This window comes from Nelusetta ayraudi, unplaced genomic scaffold (assembly GCF_046127955.1).
Source record: "Nelusetta ayraudi isolate G7.1 ecotype Tasmania unplaced genomic scaffold, CSIRO-AGI_Nayr_v1 ptg000056l, whole genome shotgun sequence".
Classification (NCBI taxonomy): domain Eukaryota; kingdom Metazoa; phylum Chordata; class Actinopteri; order Tetraodontiformes; family Monacanthidae; genus Nelusetta; species Nelusetta ayraudi.
This window is the reverse complement of record NW_027466106.1, coordinates 1,326,958-1,347,025: the sequence shown is the minus strand read 5'-3', so window position 1 is coordinate 1,347,025 and position 20,068 is coordinate 1,326,958. Positions and strand designations below refer to the sequence as shown.

Below are 20,068 nucleotides of genomic sequence, written 5' to 3'. Positions count from 1 at the left end.
CTCCGATTCCCAACTGACCACTGGCTAGCTCCCCCATAGTAACCAGCCATCAGAATGGTATCGCCACTTTTGTGCGCCTTTCGCTATCTGCGTTTTGATGTTGCCGGTAGACTAGGCAAAGGTTCGCAGTTCAGTAACCGTGGCGCAGCATTTAGCCATCAGAGAGGCAGATATTTCCCCCGGGACATCACGGAGCATGAGAACAGGCTGAAAAGAGAAAATTGGCCCATCAATCACCATCCCAAGGCAAAACACCGCTTTAAATGATTCTGCAATTTGGGAAGTGCTCACTCCACAATTTAGCCACAACTTATTCGCCTGAGCTCCCATCAAGCATTTAGCAAAAGTGAGGGAAGCAAGTCCATTTTCCTTTCAACCATCCAACTGTACAGTGTTAACATTCCTGCCAATAATTCTCTTTGTGGTCTAACTGCTTTTTATGGAATCATTCTTCTGCTTTATCTGTCATCAGATGAAAATAATTGTAGCTTTTCAGACTAAAGCAACTTAATCCCAGCAGTCGTCAGGGCTGGATTAATGGGGGGGTTGGTAGAAATCCCTCCATAAGGAAACCCTCACCCTCAACCCCAGCACCTGCGTTCCTAATCTCACCACCTTCCAAGTCAACACTAAACCTCCTTTTATTCCAAAGTGATGATCAAACCATTTGCGGTTTGTTTGGCGGCAAGGTGGAAGCTTTACAAAGGATCACGGGTGGAGAAATTAATTTGCTCGCTCACTTGCTGGTTGTCAGGTAATCCAGTTTGGAGATACGATGGCATCACGGCAAAGTAATGGGCGGCGCATGACAGGATACAGAATCAAACGTGGCATTTATTGTAAAGGAGGTGTGTGTGTGTGTGTGCGTGTGTGGGTGAGTGGTGAATGATGAATTCATGAGCTAGACAGAGGCTTAATGGTGAGAGGCAGATGCTTTGGCCGTGGATTCGGTGAGACAATTTGAAGGCCTCTGCAACGCGGCAAACTTCAAACACCTGTTCCGCGCGGAAATATGTACAAAGTGAATATTGAATCTGCGCGTGGATGCTCCGACTTGCAGCCACTGGGCTTTGCCTCGCACTTTGAACATTTCTCAGAGTGCGAGGAACCCATTCAGCAGGGTGAGAGGTGGATGCAAATAGGAGCCGACTGTAGTCCTGGAGCGCGGCCAAGTAAATGCATAAAGTTAATTGCCATGCAGAATGGGTGCTAATTTTTTCCCCCCGGCCTGCCGCAGGACCGCATACACGAGCGTATGACTTTTCCAAGGTATGAAAACCTCTTTATCAGATGACTGAATGCGCGGCACAATCTGCTTTCTGTGCTTGTAGCCAGCCACACAGATCATCTGTGAACCGGCCCTCATTAAAAACGATTTTTATGCGGTCGCCGCAAAGTGGAATTTCTTGCCGAGCTTCTTCACAAAGAGGTCAAAGTAGTGGGAAACAAGCCGATCTGTGCGCTTCGTTAACAGTGAAATGGATCCCTGGATACTGGTAGAGTTAAAATGCAGTAAATGGCCCAATACTAATGGTCTTCAAGGCACGGACGTTTAGGACAAACACAGGAACTCTGTTCAGGTCGCAGAAAGTCTTTAGGACATGCTAATTGAATAATGCCTTATAGGGCTTGTTGATAGTTAATTTATAGATTTAATTGACAGATAATCAGATACCACTGTGAGCATCATTCATGCAGGACAGAGTTTATGTTGTAGATTTTTCTTTTTGGGTGCTTTAAGTCACACATGTGGGTCTGAAAACATGCAATTACACCTGTTTTCTGTATGTTTCTCCAATGTGTTGCCCTCTGTATTAGATCACAGCGCCGCCTGTCTTCCGTCTTCCGTGGGAGAGCTTAATGAGCCGGAAATTGTATTAGTTATCATCCTAGATGCACCTCGTGCAGAACACTGTTTTATATTCATAAATCACACACTCCTCATATCGTTTTGGTGTTTTTCCAGCAAACCGCCGCGGAGAAGACACAGTGTGTGTCTGTCACAATTATTTCCATGCAGGCAGCTTCTGTTCCAGGAGGTGTTGGCGCCCTTTGTTTTTCGGCAGAGATGATGACAATGACGACAGCGACGGTGATTTTCAGAGAAAGAAAACACGATGAAGCGTCTGAAAGCCAGGGTTTAAAAGTTCAAACCTCTAAGTTTACATGTTGGACTTTCTTCCCAGTTGTGGGGAATGTCACCCCCATATGCTCGCAGCACTCAATAATTAGGAGACGCCTATGAACAAGATACACGGTGAGGGCTCCCAAGGGGGCGATCTCATCTGCAGGTTTTATGGCGGCTCGGTGCAGGGAAGGTTCTGTGCTTGCGACGCATCTGTGTTCAGGGTGAAGACGAAGACGTGAGCTATTTTCTTTTTTTGCGTTTGTGGCTTTTAAGAGATTTAAAAAGCTCCAGAGTCGTGACTCACTGTTGGGAAAATCCATCCTTTAAAAAGCTCCCATAATGTGCAAACTTTCATGCCGTTTTCTGTGTCTGTGCTGAAAGTCCTCAGCTGTGGAAATCACCCATTCGTGAGGTCAGAAAGGGCACTGTCACCCCTCCCAGGTTGATGCCGGCACTCCCAGCTATGTGTTTCTTCCACCATCTATGGCAACATGTGTTGCTCTCTTCTGATCATGTGGTCGGTCCACCAAAGCATCAGCGTTAGGATCAAGCTATATCCTAAAATTTTTGCTGGTGGCTGTAAACAGAGGGCTAAATATTGCTGCTTTGATGAGCTCTTTCAAGTTTTCTGCAGAGAATTACCATCACCAATCAATGCGTCTACGTATGGTTTAGGAGGCAGTAATTACATACACGTACACACACACAGAGCAGCTTAGATTGGCTCTGGAGTTTACTGCAGACCCACTCAGTCATTAATTATAATCACGGGTCATTTGCAAGACATCTCAAAATCTACAGCCGCCGGTGCATTTCAGAAAACGCCCGTGTGCCGTGTATTTATATTGTGTGAAGCGTGTAAAGCACGCTTGACATTGACACTTTTTACGACCTTCCCTCTCAAAAAAAAAAAAAAAAAAACACAATTATGAAATAAAAAACTGTACATGTCCTTCCTATTAATGAGGTCCGTCGCTCTTTGGCGAGAATAAATTCTATCGGTGCCTGCAATGAATTTATAATAGGGTTGACTTATTTATTCATTTAGTTTATCATGTGGTCGCAGTGGCTGCCGCTCCTCTGGGTCTCCAGACCTAAATTAAAGCATACATTTGTGATTGCTTCATCCCCAGGGGGGAACGTGTTGGTTTATGGCTCTACCACAAACAGGCTAACGTGCTGACAGGCCACTGCGGTTATGTTTGTTTTTTTTTTTTTTTTTTTTTTTTTTTTTTTTTAAATAAAGCTCTGGCTGAAAGGTACTTTGAAAGACATGCATGGATGTGCACGGAACACTCGGCTATAGTTGCATCAACACGTCTTCGGGCACCTTCTTGCGCTCATTTGAGCTCCTAATCTGTTTGATGTGTGTTGCAGGTGATCCTCATGCTGACAAAATACTACGACTTCAACACGGGCAGGGTAACGGAGAGTTCTTTATGGAGGTAAGAGCCGCTGTCTGATATCAACTGGCTTAATGAAAGTGTCTGTGCGCAGACGACACAAAAACAGACACTGCACTTTCCATTATTTTGTCTGTGCGCTGTTTTTCTGCTTTGACACACGGTTTTAGACCTCGGGTGTGTAAATCTGACACAACAAATGGCAAATTACGTGTCTTTGGCCTTCAAAGAGACCATCTGTAAAATGGGCTTTAAGTCTGCGGCTATTAGTTTTTAGCACCTCGCACAGTGTCCGACCTAATGTCTCTCACCATAAACACAGTTTCAGACCTGTGACACTGCAGCTCTGAAGCCCTAAATTTGTCGTCATAACCCTGTAAAGTTCAGCGCTAAGGGCATAACCATCACTTTACTGTTCCACAAACTTTTTTTTAATACACGCTTTATGTGTTGTATCACAGACTTATCATACATATTGGGTTTTTCCAGATATTTTTCAAAACAAAAAACTACCAAAACAATGAAAAACAAAATTTGTCATCGCCACAATGGCAGAGTTTCCGAGTCTGTCCTGTTATTCTACCTGCCCTGAATGTCATTGCTTAGAGGCTGCAGCATAGCATATATTTAGTTTTTGGTTTTTTTTTTGCAAACAGCCCAATGTGCCCTGCAGCAGCAAAAAAAGATAGGGATTTAACTGCCCCACCACAATAATACAAGTGATAGTATCCTATTCTCTGGAAATGGATTGCGCCCAGGACAATGTTGTTTATTTTCATAATTAAAAAAATAAATAAAAAAAATACTCATCCATCTAGCAAATTGCCTCACGACTTGTGCTGTTGCAATTTTCTGCTTGCCTGATATGCCTAATGATACCATCAGCGGCATCTTAACTAGTAGGTGTCGCTCCACTCACACACACCCTGCAACCTACTTACACCCTGTAATCGAATTTTAGGTCAACTGATTACGGGACCACGTACGAGAAACTTAACGAGAAAGTCGGGCCAAAAGTCATACTGAGCTACTTGTATGTGAGTCCAAACAACAAGAGGAAGGTAGGTTCGCTCTTTGGTTTCTTTCTTCCCTCCCCCCCGACGGGCATGTTGAGAAAAAAAACGCCTTGCAGTTGCACCAATCTGTCACGGTGGCGCCGCGGGCGTCCGATCCAAGCGCTACGTTTAACCCCTGTGGAGCGCACGCATGTCAAGGTGGCCTGCCGATTACCCCATTTCTTATTATTCATGCTTTCAGATTATGCTTCTTACGGACCCGGAGGTAGAGAGCAGCCTGCTCATTAGCCTCGATGAAGGGGCGACCTACCAGAAGTACGGCTTGGCTTTTGATATCCTCAGCCTACTTTTCCACCCGGAGCAGGAGGACTGGATCCTGGCTTACAGCCACGAGCAAAAGGTAAACGTGTGGCGGCCACGTCGGAAGTAGTTACGAGTGCAACAGGTGCCTTTTTTCCCGCAGGTTTCACATCACACGGGCGGGGGGAAAAAAAAGAAGTTATAATGGAGATGATTCACAAGCAAATAAACAAAATAGCTTTGAGGACATAATCTACAAGCACAGACCCAGAAGTCAAAGTCAGGCAGCGGAGCGTAGGCAGCTAATCTCTTCACCTCATAAGGTCTGGCTGCAAACTCTCTTAGATGGATGTGGCCTAGACAGCACAAGGGAAATTTAACAACGGAGACAAGCCCACACAGCAGGAATCGCACACACAGACAGACACGCACACACGTACCATTAGTTATTAAAAAAAAAAACACACACACACACGCATGCACGCACCCTTCTTCCCCTTCACGGTGTTTGAGGACCCAGCTGCAGGCCTTATTTGGTTTCTCCACGTCGTCACTGGAGCTTTTATTTTTATTTCAGACTTTTTTTGTTGTTTTTTTTTTGAGAGAATGACACTCAAGGTCTGAGGACTGAGATAACGGCGCAGACAGGAAGATGAAAGGGTGGTACGGAGTCATCAATAGTTTGAGAAAACATCTTTCATCATCAGGTTATCCTTTAGTTTGGCAAAGGTGCATTTCGTCTGTCCTTTTAACGGCGCAGCAAAATGTTTGAAAATTTAGATTTTTTTCTTCCTCTTTTGGTATTGACCATCTGTCACACCATTTTGGAATACGTGCCCGGTGTCTCCTCATCCTTCTCTGGGTCCAAGATGCTCAGCCTTTAGGGAAAGATGACAAGCTTTCCTGAAGATAGCCGGATTTCTGAGGAAACTACAGGTTCCAGTGATGGATCATCTCACAAGCGGGCTGAAATCTCGCCGTCTTACTGGCACTGACTGGTTCACTTCACTTTCTATTTACATGTCCAGCCATGGCTCACTTCTTCTTCCCTTCTCTTCTCCCCTTTTTGGTGTTGAAATTGAAAAGCACAGCTCCGGAGCATCGCGGCGCTTCTACTTGGAACCGATGGATTTCCTCATTACCGCTGCGTTTCCACATAAAACGAGCTCTCACTGGCGCCGTGTTCAAAAGCAACGTTGCCACAACGGTGCCATCGAATCTCCAAATGTGACAGCTGCTTGATAAAACAATTGGCCATGAACAAGGCGATGACTCACTCGGGGGTGGAGGCTTTCTCCACTGGAGGAATTTGTCTGTGTTACTCCTATTTGTTCATTTTTTTTTTTTTTTTTTTTTTTTTTTTTGCTTTCTCCCACAGCTCTACGTCTCTGTCGAGTTTGGGAGGAGGTGGCAGCTTGTGCACGACAACGTCGTCCCCAACAGATTCTACTGGTGAGACAATCAACAATCATTTTGTTTGCGCCGCGCTCGTCTGTCTGGCAGCCAGAGACGCTCCGCCAGGACGGAGAATATTTTGATACATTCAAAAAGCGCAATGAATAATAGACTAGTCGGGAACAATTAGGCATCAATAAGTGAACATGTGTGTATTTTTAGCTGTAGTATAGTGGAGACACCCATTCAGTTTCCATATTTACGTGAATGCGGTCACAGGATTTTTGTTGCGTTGCCAGTGGGTGAGATTTCACTTCAAGTTAGATGTCCCTTTAAAATCCAAGGTAGACCTTCGCTATTTATTGCTTCTTGCATGAGGGTTTTTTATGCCTTTAGTTTTATTCTCTTTTATTCTATGTGTTATATGTTTGCTGTTGTGTCTGTGTATGCCTCACTATGGACCCTGAGGCTGAAATAAAGAATAAATTAATAATGCCTGTGAAATCTGGGTCACAACCGCAACCAATGTCTTTCTTGGAATCCCTTCGCATACTTTCTGTCCAAAAAAAACTCTGACATTTTTAAACCTGGAGAATTTTCTCACTGTCACTAAAACGTCTCATAATTGTCGCTCATGACATTCCTGAACTGCCTTTTTGTATAAAGTTCTATAATCTCTTTATGCAATCTACCATTTCTTCAAATCCTCATCTTGCATTCAAACATTCGTATTTTGAAACAATGCATCTTGAATTCGGTTGTTTGTTCCCTAAATTGTAGTGGAACATGATGGTCAGCAAAATGTCAGCTGTTGACCTCTTAAGGTGCTTTTCAGTACATTTGGCTACGTTGGCATTACAACTGTCAGCACTAACTAACAATCATAACAAAAGAACAACAACTAATATATATCGTTAGTCTAATAGCGTAGTCGCCTGAGTCATAGTTGAACGTCTTCAGAAAACAAGAAAAAACACATTTTTAGCAGATATCACAATTTGGCCAAAAAATTACTTAGGCAATTATGCTATTAGGCTATATATGTGTGTAAAACCAGCATGTGAGGTTCAGAGTACAAACCTAGACTGCGTGGTTGGTTGTGGAAGTGCTAATTTTACACGTGCAGCCGTACAGCTACACGGCTGAGCAAAGAGCGGGCAAATGAGCTAACCAACATGAAAATAAGCTACTCCAAAAACATCAAAGATCCTCAGATAGTGCCGAGCGCTTTCATGTCGCACTGATCCTCTTTTTTTTTTATCTGGGAAAACCTGGAAAAAAGGGACTGGTAAATGGGATTGATCCCTCGGCGCGCAGGCCTGCGCCGCGTCCCGGCTGCCGGGGGAACACAGTGTAGCGGCGACCGGCCGTTATTTAAGAGCAGCGGCTGCTTTCTGCTGATAGAACTGGATGAAGTATTTGACAGAAAGTCCATTAAAAGAGATGGAGCTGCCAGGCAATTACATAGTGCTGAGGGAAGCAGCGTGGCGGCGGCCACGGCTCTTTACATTATAGTCGGGACACAGTATGGAAAATGGAAAGAAACCTCTTCCCTCTGCCACAACAGGCGCTATTAACACAACAAGTGGTCACTGCCGTCACTCTGCACTTAACCAGGAACCCTCCCGCCCCCCACCCCACCCCACCCCGCTCACTCGGAGCGAAGGAAACAGTTGTGCAGATTAACGCCGTGGGGGATTATTCCCCCTGTGAGAAGGCGGCCAAGATCACAGCAGCCGGACCTCAAAACGAATATCCTGAAAAACAGAGATGTAGAATTCATTGCTGTGGGGTTCTGCTTTGATTTCAGTGCGCACAGAGGTGGTGCTGAATCTCAACCCTGGTAGCATTTTGAGAGAGGTGGAAGCAATGGTTTAAATGCTGGATTTTAAAAAAAATGTTTTTGCTTAAAATAAAGTTGAACTGTTTTCGTATGAAGGTACTTTATTTTTATTTATTTATTTTTTAAATCATCATCAACAACAACAACAAGAAGTTCAGCAAATCTCTCTCTTTCATTTCCACTGTCTGTCGATGCCACAGGTCCAGGCTGGGCTTGGACAAAGAGCAGGGAATGATTCACTTGGAGATCGGCGTCTCCGACGGACGTGAGTTCTATTACCATGCTAATTCAGCGAGAGGGAAATGCTGATAGGTCAAAATCTGAATGCAAGTACAGCTTAGAGGAGCAACACGTGTTTAAATTAAATCCCTAAATCTGTCTCTAAAAAAAAAAAAAGTGAGTTAAGAGATTAAAGGATTTTTTTTTTATTATTATTTTTTTTTTGCTGTCAATGCTAAAACCCTCGTCCTCGTCTTGAATGGGCTGCTCTTCATGTGATTAAGATAATTCATTTTTCAAAGGCCAGGCTGTGACTTGGCTCTTTCCCTGGCCACGGGACGGAGAAGGAGTGTGTGTGTGTGTGTGTGTGTGTGTGTGTGCGCAGGAGACGGCCTCGGCGGGATGATTCTAACACACTGGGACAGCGCTCTATACTTTATCTATTAGTCAGATGGGGAAGAAGAAGGAGAAGAAGGGGCCTCCAAAATTGAGCCCCCGTGGCTCAGTAAACGCCACCAGCTTGTTACCCCGCTTGTGGGAAAACAAAAAAAATATTGCAACTCGCTCTTGTTTACTGGCCCCGTTGTATATTTGAGGGCTAAAATTCTTGTTTGCCTTCCCGCAGGGTCACAGTACATCACTTGTAAGCTTCAGAACTGCTCCGACGGAAACAAGGGCAAACCCTTCCCGGGTTTTATCGTCCCCAACTCCCTGGTGGTTCAGGATGAATATGTTTTCATCCAGGTGGGCTTTTTTATTGCAAGGTCTGGCTTTATTAAAAGACAATTAAAGCGCTGTGGAAGCGCTTAACGGGATCTCTCTTGCCCTTAAATGTGCAGCCATGTTTTTCATGAACTAAAAGAGCTCATTACCTTTGGAAAGGATGGCGTTTGTTATCGCACGGCAGCACTCTGTCGCGCTGCACTCAACGCTAATTGGTAGAAAAGTTTGAGTTTCAATGATGGATACATTATTATGTTTGTTTTTTCAATTTAGTTTTCTTTTGTTATTAAAACAATTTTTTTTCTTTCCAGGTTCCAATAGGCGGCCAGTCAGTCCATTATGTGTCGTATAAAAGAAACGCTTTCTACCCCATGAAACTACCCAAGTACACTCTGCCTAAGGTAAGACTGCTGTTTGTTGTCCGCTAAGGGCCGAGCTTCATCAGCAGACGCACCCACCTCCATACAACAAACTAATGTGTGTCGTCGCCAGCGTTTGCCAGAAAAAAAAACCTTAATTTGTTTACTCGGCCGCTGTTATCTCCTCGCAAAATGGAAAAACGGCGTGAGGCGTAATTATATCTTCAGATCTTTTGTTTGCTGTAAGACTTCAGGCGCAGGTTTTAATCAGTCGCCTCACCTCTCTGTATCAAACAGTATTTGCGTACAAGATTAACATGGAGTGGCACGGATGCCGCGCACCGCGACAACAAAGGAATATTAGAAGCTGACGCGTCCTTTATCTTTGGATAAAACGGTGTTCTCATCAGAATTCTGTTCGCTGGGAGTGCACCTGGGGGGTTGTTGGGGAGGCTTATTGGCTCCGGGTGATCACAACCGGAGAGCGGTGGAGCCCTGCGCCGCTCTCCGGTCCGTTCCTCCACTGTTTGCTTTGGAAAGACCAGCGTCCAAAGACTGAGAGAGGAGTCTCGGTTAAATTAAATGGTGGCCAGTCTTCATTTTGAGCGCGCTGGAAGGCCCGAGGGCTAATCTCTGGTGATCCTCACTGAATCACGCCAAGGGTAACTGGGACGGATCGACAGCCCGCAGCTCCAGCTCCCCGGCTGCTTAACTCCCGCCAATTGTTAATGTTCAGCCGAGTCTCGGGAGCCAAACTCCTGTCCAGCCGTCTGCTTATGAGTTTCATTTGTCCAGGACCTGCAGATCATCAGCACGGATGACAACCAGGTGGTGGTGGCCATCCAGGACTGGCACCAGAACGACTCCTACAACCTGTACATGTCCGAGTCCAGGGGCCTGTTCTTCACCCTGATGCTGGAGAGCGTTGTGAGCAGCGGCGGACCCGAGGGCAACATCATGATAGATCTCTACGAGGTGGGCGGACAGCTGCTGCCGGCCGGGTTCTGCTTCCCGTTCTCTCGCTCCGAGGCACCTCGGGGCATCCTGGGCAAACTTGCAACTGTGCATGCCAAAAGGAGCGCAGATCATAAATGTTTTTCCGTATTTATGAGAGAGCTGGTAATTGATGTCTTTGGACTTTGGTTTAAATCCTTTGTGTTGTTTGTACCTGCACTTATTCCACCCCACCTCTTGTTTGCTTTGCTAAATCATGTGCGCTGAAACCTCTGAGTTGCTGATTTTTAAATCCCGCACTGGGCACGCCAGATGGAACGTTGCCTAAATCCTCGGGAATTTATTTTTAGGAGGAAAACTTTACACAGGCTTTAATTTAGGAGAAGCTAGTGGTTAGCGCTGCCGCCTCACAGCAAGAAGGTTGTGGGTTCGATTCCGGGGCCCGGACCTGAGACCTTTCTGTGTGGAGTTTGCATGTTCTCCCTGTGTCTGCGTGGGTTCTCTCCGGGTTCTCCGGCTTCCTCCCACAGTCCAAAAACATGCATGTGAGGTCAATTAGACACTCTAAATTGTCCGTAGGTGTGCATGTGAGTGTGAATGGTTGTCTGTTTCTATGTGGCCCTGTGATGAACTGGCGACTTGTCCAGGGTGTCACAAGTCACTGGATAGGCTCCAGCAGACCCCCGTGACCCTGACCTCGGGACTAAGCGGGTATGGAAAATGGATGGATGGATAGTCATCGATATTGGTTTGTTTAACTAGGGAACAATTTTAATAGCTTTTAATAAGTGACTAAAGATACCCCAGTTAGAGACTAAAGCCAGATGGATATAAAAACAGTACTGACGAGTTGCTGTGACTTCAGGGTATAACAACTATAAAAACCACGCAACTCACAAAAATATGAGATGTAGCTTTGTGCTTAATAAAAGACCTAGGCAAGTATAAAGTGGTCATTTTTCTGCTCAGTTTGTTTGTACTAATTGGAGACACTGCTGCCTGCAGCTGTCGGTTCAAACGATTGGAAAAGTACATAGCGAAAAATTCTAAATAATACAGATAGCTTTTTGTTCACACAGGTGCTCCTAACTTATTTATTTGCCTCCTACAATTCAAGAAGTCAGATAAACAGACGCTGGCATTCACAAGGTGCACATACCTACAGGAGGTTCCCCATTCAAATTCAATTCCCCCATAAAGAATTTAACAGCCTCTGACAATCTGAGTACCGGCAGACAGCTCCAAACCTGTTGAGTCGAGAGTTTATCTTCGTTTTTTTTTGTTTTTTTTTCCCAGGCCTGCGCCATAATGGAACAGATGTTGGTGCACTGCAAAATCCACTCCATGCCTGGATTTATTATCATTTCCCGGGACATTATTGTCATGCAAAATAAAAACAGAAACGTTGCAAAAGTTCCGCCGCGAAGTTCGAGGCCACGAGGAGACACAATTGTCCAACTTGGTTTAGTCAGAACTGATGCAAAATAACGACTCCATTCTGAGCCAAACATGCTGCGAGTGTGAGTGTGTGTGTGTGTGTGTGTGTGTGTGTGTGTGTGTGTGTGTGTGTGTGTGTGGCTGCGCAGACAGATGCAACTCGCGAGGCTGCTTTGACTTCAACGCGTGGTGCATCCGTCCAGATTAGCTTTATCTCCGGCGAGCAGTCAAAGCGTGGCATTGTCGCCCGCACCTCGGCCGCCGCCACGCCACTTCCTTTCACGCCTCGCTGACTCAGAGGCGCTTTCATGAATCGTTTGGCTACGGTGAGTCGACCGGCGGGCGGTCGATTGGCCGTTTGAATGGAGGAGAGGCCCAAGGAAGGAAGGAAGGATGGAAGGAAGGACGGAAGGAAGGAAGGGATCATCGGAGCCGTCTGCCTTGCTCTGTTCAGACGGACTGAAGGAGAAGCCCGGCACCATATGTTGTTTTGCATCTGCGAGTCGTGCAGATGTTCTCAGATTGTGCTCCCTGTCAGAAAGACTATCACTTTCAGACATCGCTTCCTCTCCGAACTAGACCTTCAGCTTTACTTGAGTCTGAATTATTTACCGTTGCTCTCTTCTTTTTTTCCTATCCTCTCCCACCCATCCCTTCTCTCTTCTTGTTATTTCACCCTCTCCGTCCCCTCCCCATCACTGCTCTGCACCTCTCGTCTTTGCAGGTTGCGGGGATTAAAGGGGTTTTCCTGTCTAATAAAGTTGTTGAGAACCAAGTGAGAACTTACATCACGTACAACAAGGGGAGAGACTGGCGCCTTCTCCAGGCTCCGACGACCGATCTCCAGGGGAACAAGTTCTACTGTGAACAAGTACATTTTCCTGGAAATAAATGCATGCATAAAAAAATGCCACAGCTCATGCAGAAAAAAAATAATGAAGGCATGGTCCTGGAGATAATAATGTTATTGTTACATAAACTCAACATGGTATTTTTCAATATGCATTACTTTTAATAATCAGTTTGTGTCAGATTATTTTGATTTAAATCTCTTTGGAATATATGAAAGTTTAAAAATTAGATTTTTCTATTTTTTTTTGATGGGACATTTGGGATCCAACCACAAACTATTTCGTCTTAGACACAGATAAAGTCATTGCCACGCTATTAATATTGTCATTGTTTTGGTCAGATGGTCCCATTAACATGTAAAATCAGTAACCTTGGTGCTGCTGTGGTGTCTAAAATAAGAATAACAAAAGAAATTGCACATTAACAAAACTATTTCACTTTCATTTTTCCCACAGTTTTTTTTTTTTTTTTAATGAAGAAGGCGTTTCATTAGTATTTTGTTTGTTTAAACTCACACTGGTAATTTCACGATAAATTATAGTTGTGTAATCTCCACTAAAATATGTCGTGACTTGGCTCTTAATCAAAGTACTGGGAATAATTGGAATAAGGATAAATAGCAACGATGCTCTTTTCCCTTTATTCTGTTTGCAGCCCGGCTGTTCCCTACATCTCCACCTTCACGTGTCGGAGAACCCGTACGCCTCGGGGAACATTGTCAGCAAAGAGTCGGCTCCAGGAATTATTATAGCATCAGGTTTGGTTTTGTTTTGTGGAGAGGAATTGCACTTTGTTTGGCACTGCTTTGCTGTTGTTTACCCTCGACAGCGTCCCTCAGCGCCCACAGCGGAGACACAATTCTTCTCGATGGTTCCCAGTCGTGCATTTCCGAACTGACTTTCAGGAAATAAAATACAACGGATCACTCCTGCACATCTGCTCTCTGTTACGTTCGTGGGAGGCGAAAAACAAAAACAAAATCTAATCCCACCCTCCGCTCTCAGATGAACAACTCAAATGGATTCATGCTGCGACGTGATTAGTTTTGCTTTGAGAGCCGAGACGAGTTGCCAAACTAATGCAGATAAGAATTTTATTTTGTCGTGTTTTGTATTCAGGTGTGGTCGGAACCGAGCTGACAAATACGAACGTCAGTATTTTCATCACGTCGGATGCCGGGAACACCTGGAGAGAGGTACAGTCAAACAAGTGATTTCAAAATGATTGGAATTGACCTCTTTTGTCTTCACAAAAACACACGCAAGAAAAGAACACAACTTTACTCCGGCAACGTCTGACTGAAGATGAGGCAAATGTCACTGGGAGTTGCACACAGCCGCCAGCTTTCATTTATTTACTGATTTATTTTTTTACATCTTCGTGTCTCAAACAAGTAAAAAAAAAAAAAAAAAAAGATTCGACACCCGGGCTTGTGCGAGACACGTTGAGCCGTTCTCAGCGTGACAAACAAGCCCAAAGATTCCTGCCGTCACAACAAGACTTCAGAGAGCAGCACACTGCAACTTTCCACAACATAGACTCCCTTTTTGAAAAGCCCTGAATGATAGACTTTTCAACACAGTATATTTAGCCCTTTGTGTAGAGCCTCCAGTCAAAGCTAGTTTGTTATCCTTTTGCCAAAACCGACACACCCGTTTGTCATTGTGTCAAAGCTACACAAACTTTCTGAGTGACCTCAGATGGTTGGAGGGGGGCGTGGCCACAAACCTGGGAGACCAATCAGTGAGGGTTTTAGCGCTTTTTGTGACATCACAAAGGGCTAAAATCCAGAATTTTGCATTTTACGCCCCATTTTCTTTTTAACAGCGGAAAAAAATAAAGCAGTCTAGCGTGGACTTCTTCCTTCAGGTCGCTGGCAGGCTGATAAAGGGGATTTTGCACAACATGGGGACCAGAGACGCGCGTGCATGTGATCCCTGTTGTAACAGAAGGATCTGGGCCATGTCTGCAGGTTTTTCAGGAGGAGTACAGCGTGTTTTTCCTCAACCAGGGAGGATCTCTGGTGGCCATCCGACACACACCTCTGCCAATTAGGCACATTTGGTAAGGCTCTCCCCGGATGTGTCACATCTCTTCCGACACAGCGCTCCGTCTTCAAAACCCGAGGAGTCAGGCTGCTCCTCTGGCGGGGCTCGTCTTCAACTCTATTTGCGGCAGTTCCGTCTGTGATGGCGCCATTGTTCTCTCCCCCAGGCTGAGTTTTGATGAAGGCAGAAACTGGGACAAATATAGCTTCACCTCGTCTCCACTCTACGTCGACGGCGTGCTTGGGGAGCCTGGAGAGGACACCCTCATAATGACGTAAGACGCGGAAGGAAGCGCCAAGACCTTAAATGTTTGCATTTTAATTACGACTGTTGTCCATCAGTGAGGCCTTTATAGTTACGGTATTTGAGTCTATGTATTGCGCGAGTGTTGGGTACGCACAAGTGTTCTCTTGTCCTGCCCAGCAGCCACATGTTTTTGACCTCGTTCTCTTTCCTGACATGTTTTTGCAGAATATTTGGTCATTTCAGCCACCGATCCGAGTGGCAACTTGTCAAGATTGACTTCAGGCCGATCTTTCAACACCGATGCACGTCCGAAGATTACGAGACATGGCAGCTGAACAATAAGGCAGGAGTAAAAAAACAAAAACAAAAAAAAGTATCCGACACTAGCCAAAAAACAGCACTTCCATGTCGGAGTCAGATGGTCAAAAGATGATAGCAGCAGCAGCAGCAGCAACAACAACAAAAAAAAGTACTATAAAAGGAAAAAGAGAATCCTGGAAATGTTTACCATCTATTATTCATTACAGGGTGAAGAGTGCATCATGGGAATGAAGAGAGTCTTTCAAAAACTAAAAGCCAGCGTGCGATGTGTCAAGGCCAGAGATCAGTATAATTTCCAGATGTCAGAATCGTGCCCGTGCACTGAGGCCGACTTTGAGTGGTGAGTTTGCGGCTCTGCAGCTCCACTTTTCACTTCATTAAACCCAAAGCACAACATTTTATCAGCCCCCCCGGGGCACAGTCCGCCGCAAACTAGTGCACAACATGAGGGATGTCTGAGGAGCGCCGTAATATTAACCCTCTTAAGCACATATTTCATAGATAACGATGAAGCAATTCTTGGGTGAAAACATGCAGGTTGAAAACAATAGCCGGTGTTCAATCCAATTGCTTCTTGTTCCAGGTGAATGTGGGTGCAATTTGAGGAGATTCTTTAATTAAGCAAAAAACAAAAACAAACCCCAGTCAGACTGAGACAGATTGCTCACAGGAATTAATTGCCGACATTAATTAACATAACTGCTCTTTGGTATGTGCAGAAGTGGGTGTTTGAAGTTGAACATGCCCTTTCAAGATTCTTTATGTATACATATATATATATATTTACATACATATAAGAGCATATGTATATATGTACATATATATATATATATATATATATATATATATATATATATATATATATATATATATATATATATATATATTGTGTGTGTGTATGAATGGATAGTAGTTGTGTAATGTGCAGCTTAAAGCGACAGACACACAGAGCTGAGAATATTTGAAGATTAAATAAAAGTGCTTGAAAAGCAACATTACGTGTCTATCCATGTTTCATCAAAACTTTTTGTATGTCTGTTCACTTCATCTCCTCGTCATTCTTCTTCTTTGTTTCTTTCTTTTTTTTTTTTTTTTCAGTTGCCCTGAAGTTATTGGAACAGGGCCCCGACTGCCATATTAGACAGGCTGAGCATCAGTTTAGCAGCGAAAGGCTTCAGATTAAAAAGTCTCCGCCGTCTGAGACGGCGCTGCGCCCTGATCACGATGAAAAGAACATGAGCAATCGCTTTGACTTTGCCAAGGTGTAATTACGGCTTGCGTAAACACGCGCGGTGCCTTTTTCCGCTTCGGAGGCTCTGATACATAAAACATAAAATCTGAAATTGTCTGCGCAGTGAAAACTTTTTTTTCCTTTTTTTCTTTTTTTTTGCCGAGTCTGAAACACCTCTAACATCCTCTGTGGGGCTCTGCTGACTGGAGCGGGATTCTGTTTGAGCCAAGACAATTGAATTCGATGTGTTAAATAAATGATAACTTAGCCCAGTAATGGCACGGTTTGCTTTACCCCGCCCTGCGCTTCTGTTCCAGTGACTACGGATTTGAGAGGCAGCTTGACGGAAGCTGTACTCCGGCTTTCTGGTTCGTTCGTTCCACGACATCCCGAGACTGCATCACCGGGGACAGCTTCCTCAACACCACTGGGTACCAATTATAATTTTGTTCTATTATGTGTCAAAAGGACAGTAGACACACAAAAGTCTCCTTTAATTTCCCACTTTAACTTTCTTAACAGTCCAATGTGTAAAATTTGGCTCGATTTACGATTTATTTTGTTGCTAAAAGCTTAACATACTGTCCATAAATAATGAAATAAAAGCAATTTGGTTTTTCCTACCTTAAGAAGGATTCTCAAATATATCAGAATATACATAGCGCAATAAGGGTCTTGCTCTTAGTTAGCTGTAATCTTGCCATATTTAAGGAAGCCTGACAGTGAACTAAATACGAAGAAATGAGCTTTCTTTAAATTCTTTTACACATTGGACCTTTAAAGTGGAGTCATGCAGTAGTAAAGAATAACAGTTTTTAATATATCCTCCTTGTCTACCCCCTCCCCCCCGGACCTTCTCCCTTTATGTTCTGCTGCTGCTACATGTGTACTACACGTGTCTCTCACTTTGCGATCCGCTCATTCGTGTTGTGTCGAATGGAACGGCAGATATCGTAGGGCTTTGTCGAACAACTGCACCGAGACAACGCTGCTGAGGTACAGCCCCAGGCGACAGAAGTGTCCCAGCCAGGCGCCCAGGGGCCTCCAGCTCTTCACAAGCGAGGGAACGCTGGTGGCGACGCTGGAGAGGAACGTCACCTTCCTGGTCTTTCTGGAGCAGGTGGAGATCTCACAACATAAATAAGCGAGCGGGCGAGCAAGCGAGGGTTTTTTGTTATCCAAAAAATGTAAAATTTTATTTTAGTTGTCGTTACATATCCAGAGGCTGTAAGGGAGGCCGAAATGCTGCCGCATTAAATAAACATGCAGCGACATGATTTGCCACTTGACCTCCTTGTTGCAGATGTTGGAGTTGCACTCATATTTTGTGGCGACATGAAGTTAGATAAGAACAAAGTCAGATTTTTTTAACTTTATTTTTTGGGGATTTCTTTGCTTTCCAAGGGCCTCAGCTCCATGACAAGCATAACGGTGGACTTTGGCGACGGGACGACCATTTCGTACGTCAACATAAGCTCCATCGAGGACGGGGTCAAGCACGTCTACAGCAAAGTCGGCATCTACCAGGTTTCCGCCACAGCGGGCAACACTTTGGGCTCCGAGAGGGTGATACTCTACCTCCACGTCTCCTGTAAGTAAGAAGTGTTGCATAGTGTCGGTATTATGTGTTCATTGAATTTTGAACATTTTGGCAGGGCCTGACTTTAACTGAAGGTTCCATATTACACCTATTTTTGATCTTTATTTACTCAGTCACCAAAAACTGTAAATGGGATCCAAATAGGATATTTAGCCCTCTGTTTACAGCCTCCAGCGAAAACATCATGTTTTAGTTTTCTGCAAAAACCAAACAACTTCAACATGTTCGGAGAGAAAGAAAAACTAGGTGGCATCGCAGGACGGAATGAAGATGTGGCTTGGAGTGTTTTCACTAACCTGGAAAAGGTACATGGGCCCTTTATGACATCACAAAGGGGCATTTTCCAAAAACGTCTATTTTGAGCAAATGATTGCTGACCAAGCTAAAGCAGAAAAAGCTGAATGTTTGTCATGTCGGGTCCACTGACAGGCTGAGACAGAATAAATAACATTAGCGAAGTGAATTCTGTCGATTTTCCAATGCGTCTTTAATAACAGAAGATATTTGATGCTTGTTTGCCATAACTAATCAAGCATGAGGGCATTCAAGAGGCTCAAAGTAGGTCGCCACACTGAGAGTAGTTAGGAGGGGGAAAAAAAGATATACAAAACACTTATAAAATATGCCGATGACACTACTTGAGCATCAGATTGGCTCATTAACGCGCTACTCCATCCAAAAAAATCAGCGGCCAAACTTTTGGAGTGCTCGCCACCGTGTGTGCGGCGGGTGAGAAAGACGGCTGCCTGTTGTCCGCTCCTTGACGGAAATGGGCAGCGATTTTTCTCGGAGTGCACACGCGGCTCATTATAACGGCAACCGACGGCGGCGGGATAGCGCTCGCCAAAACCACTCGTGCTGTGCAATCAGCTTCTCCCTCTATAGGTTCATTACCGGCAGGCTGGCCTCCGGTCTGGAAATAGCCAGAAAAGAAAAAAAAGAAGAGAAAATCTTTAGGAGTGCGTTAAAAAGAACATTTTCATGTTTTCTCCTCAAAGGCCAAATGGAACACGTAGAGCTGCTGGTGCCTTCGGTGGTCTTAAAGAACAGGGCGGTGAACCTGACGGCGGTGTTACGGCCCAGCACCGTGGGGACGGTCACCTACTACTGGTGGTTCGGTAATAAATCAGAGGTGAATTCCGCCATCTAGTTTAAAACACGGTGGATCAGCAGGGCGGACGGGTGGTACCTCACACTCTACCTCCCTGTGTGTCTCTGTGCGCCTCAGCCGGTCGTGACTCTGGATGGAACCCTGTCTTTCACCTTCCTCAAGGAGGGCAGACACGCCGTGACGCTCCAGGCCTCGGTGGGGAACACCGTCCTGCAGGACCAGATGGCCGTGGCGGTTTACGGTGAGTTATGGATGTGTGCCCCCGTCAGTGTCAGTCTTAATTTCTTGAATTAAGTCAAAATTTAGTGAAAAAGGTTGACGTAAAAAAAAAAAGAAGTAACATTTCGTGAATAAAGTTGAAATTTCGTGTATAAAGTCAACGTAAAAAAGACGAAATTTCATGGGTAAACTAGACATTTCATGAATTAAGTTGACGCAAATTAAGTGTAAATTTTGTGAAGAAAGTGGATGGTGGATTAACCCAGTTACCCACAGGTAAAACTACCGAAACCAGGTTTATCCCACAGGGTTCACCCATAGTAATCAGGAAACTGGCCTGACTTTACGAAATTTCTTTTTTTTTGAAATTTCAACTTTATTCTCGAAATGGAAACTTGGAAAAAAAAAATAAAAATCTCTTTTTCTTTTCTTGTGGCCCCAATCCTCTTCCGTAGCTCACTGACAGGCCACTGACACATTAGCACCGGAAAAACATCAGCAAAGTGAATTTTACATAACCTTGAACCTTTTGAACGTGTTCACTTGGTGTTGCCTATCATTTTCAATTCCTTTCAAGGGGTCGTCGGGTCTCTCCCCTTCATATGTCACTCACCACACTAATCTCAATATAAGCTTGTCTTTCACATCAGTCCCTAGCGGAGG

General features: G+C 44.5%; 1 protein-coding gene across 1 annotated transcript in view; it reads left to right on the top strand.

Moving 5' to 3' along the window:
- The window catches only part of LOC142896606 (VPS10 domain-containing receptor SorCS1-like), a 43,316-nt gene that overhangs the window by 11,285 nt on the left and 11,963 nt on the right, over positions 1–20,068 (top strand). Inside the window, exons 2-21 of the mRNA XM_076038379.1 lie at positions 3,506–3,573; positions 4,493–4,592; positions 4,789–4,947; positions 6,226–6,299; positions 8,286–8,350; positions 8,930–9,048; positions 9,339–9,428; positions 10,182–10,361; positions 12,502–12,648; positions 13,284–13,386; positions 13,748–13,824; positions 14,602–14,693; positions 14,844–14,951; positions 15,149–15,266; positions 15,451–15,584; positions 16,793–16,906; positions 17,424–17,595; positions 17,880–18,066; positions 19,074–19,207; positions 19,304–19,427. Coding sequence (XP_075894494.1) covers positions 3,506–3,573; positions 4,493–4,592; positions 4,789–4,947; positions 6,226–6,299; positions 8,286–8,350; positions 8,930–9,048; positions 9,339–9,428; positions 10,182–10,361; positions 12,502–12,648; positions 13,284–13,386; positions 13,748–13,824; positions 14,602–14,693; positions 14,844–14,951; positions 15,149–15,266; positions 15,451–15,584; positions 16,793–16,906; positions 17,424–17,595; positions 17,880–18,066; positions 19,074–19,207; positions 19,304–19,427 — 2,365 coding nt within the window. The remainder of the gene's footprint in view (positions 1–3,505; positions 3,574–4,492; positions 4,593–4,788; positions 4,948–6,225; positions 6,300–8,285; positions 8,351–8,929; positions 9,049–9,338; positions 9,429–10,181; positions 10,362–12,501; positions 12,649–13,283; positions 13,387–13,747; positions 13,825–14,601; positions 14,694–14,843; positions 14,952–15,148; positions 15,267–15,450; positions 15,585–16,792; positions 16,907–17,423; positions 17,596–17,879; positions 18,067–19,073; positions 19,208–19,303; positions 19,428–20,068) is intronic.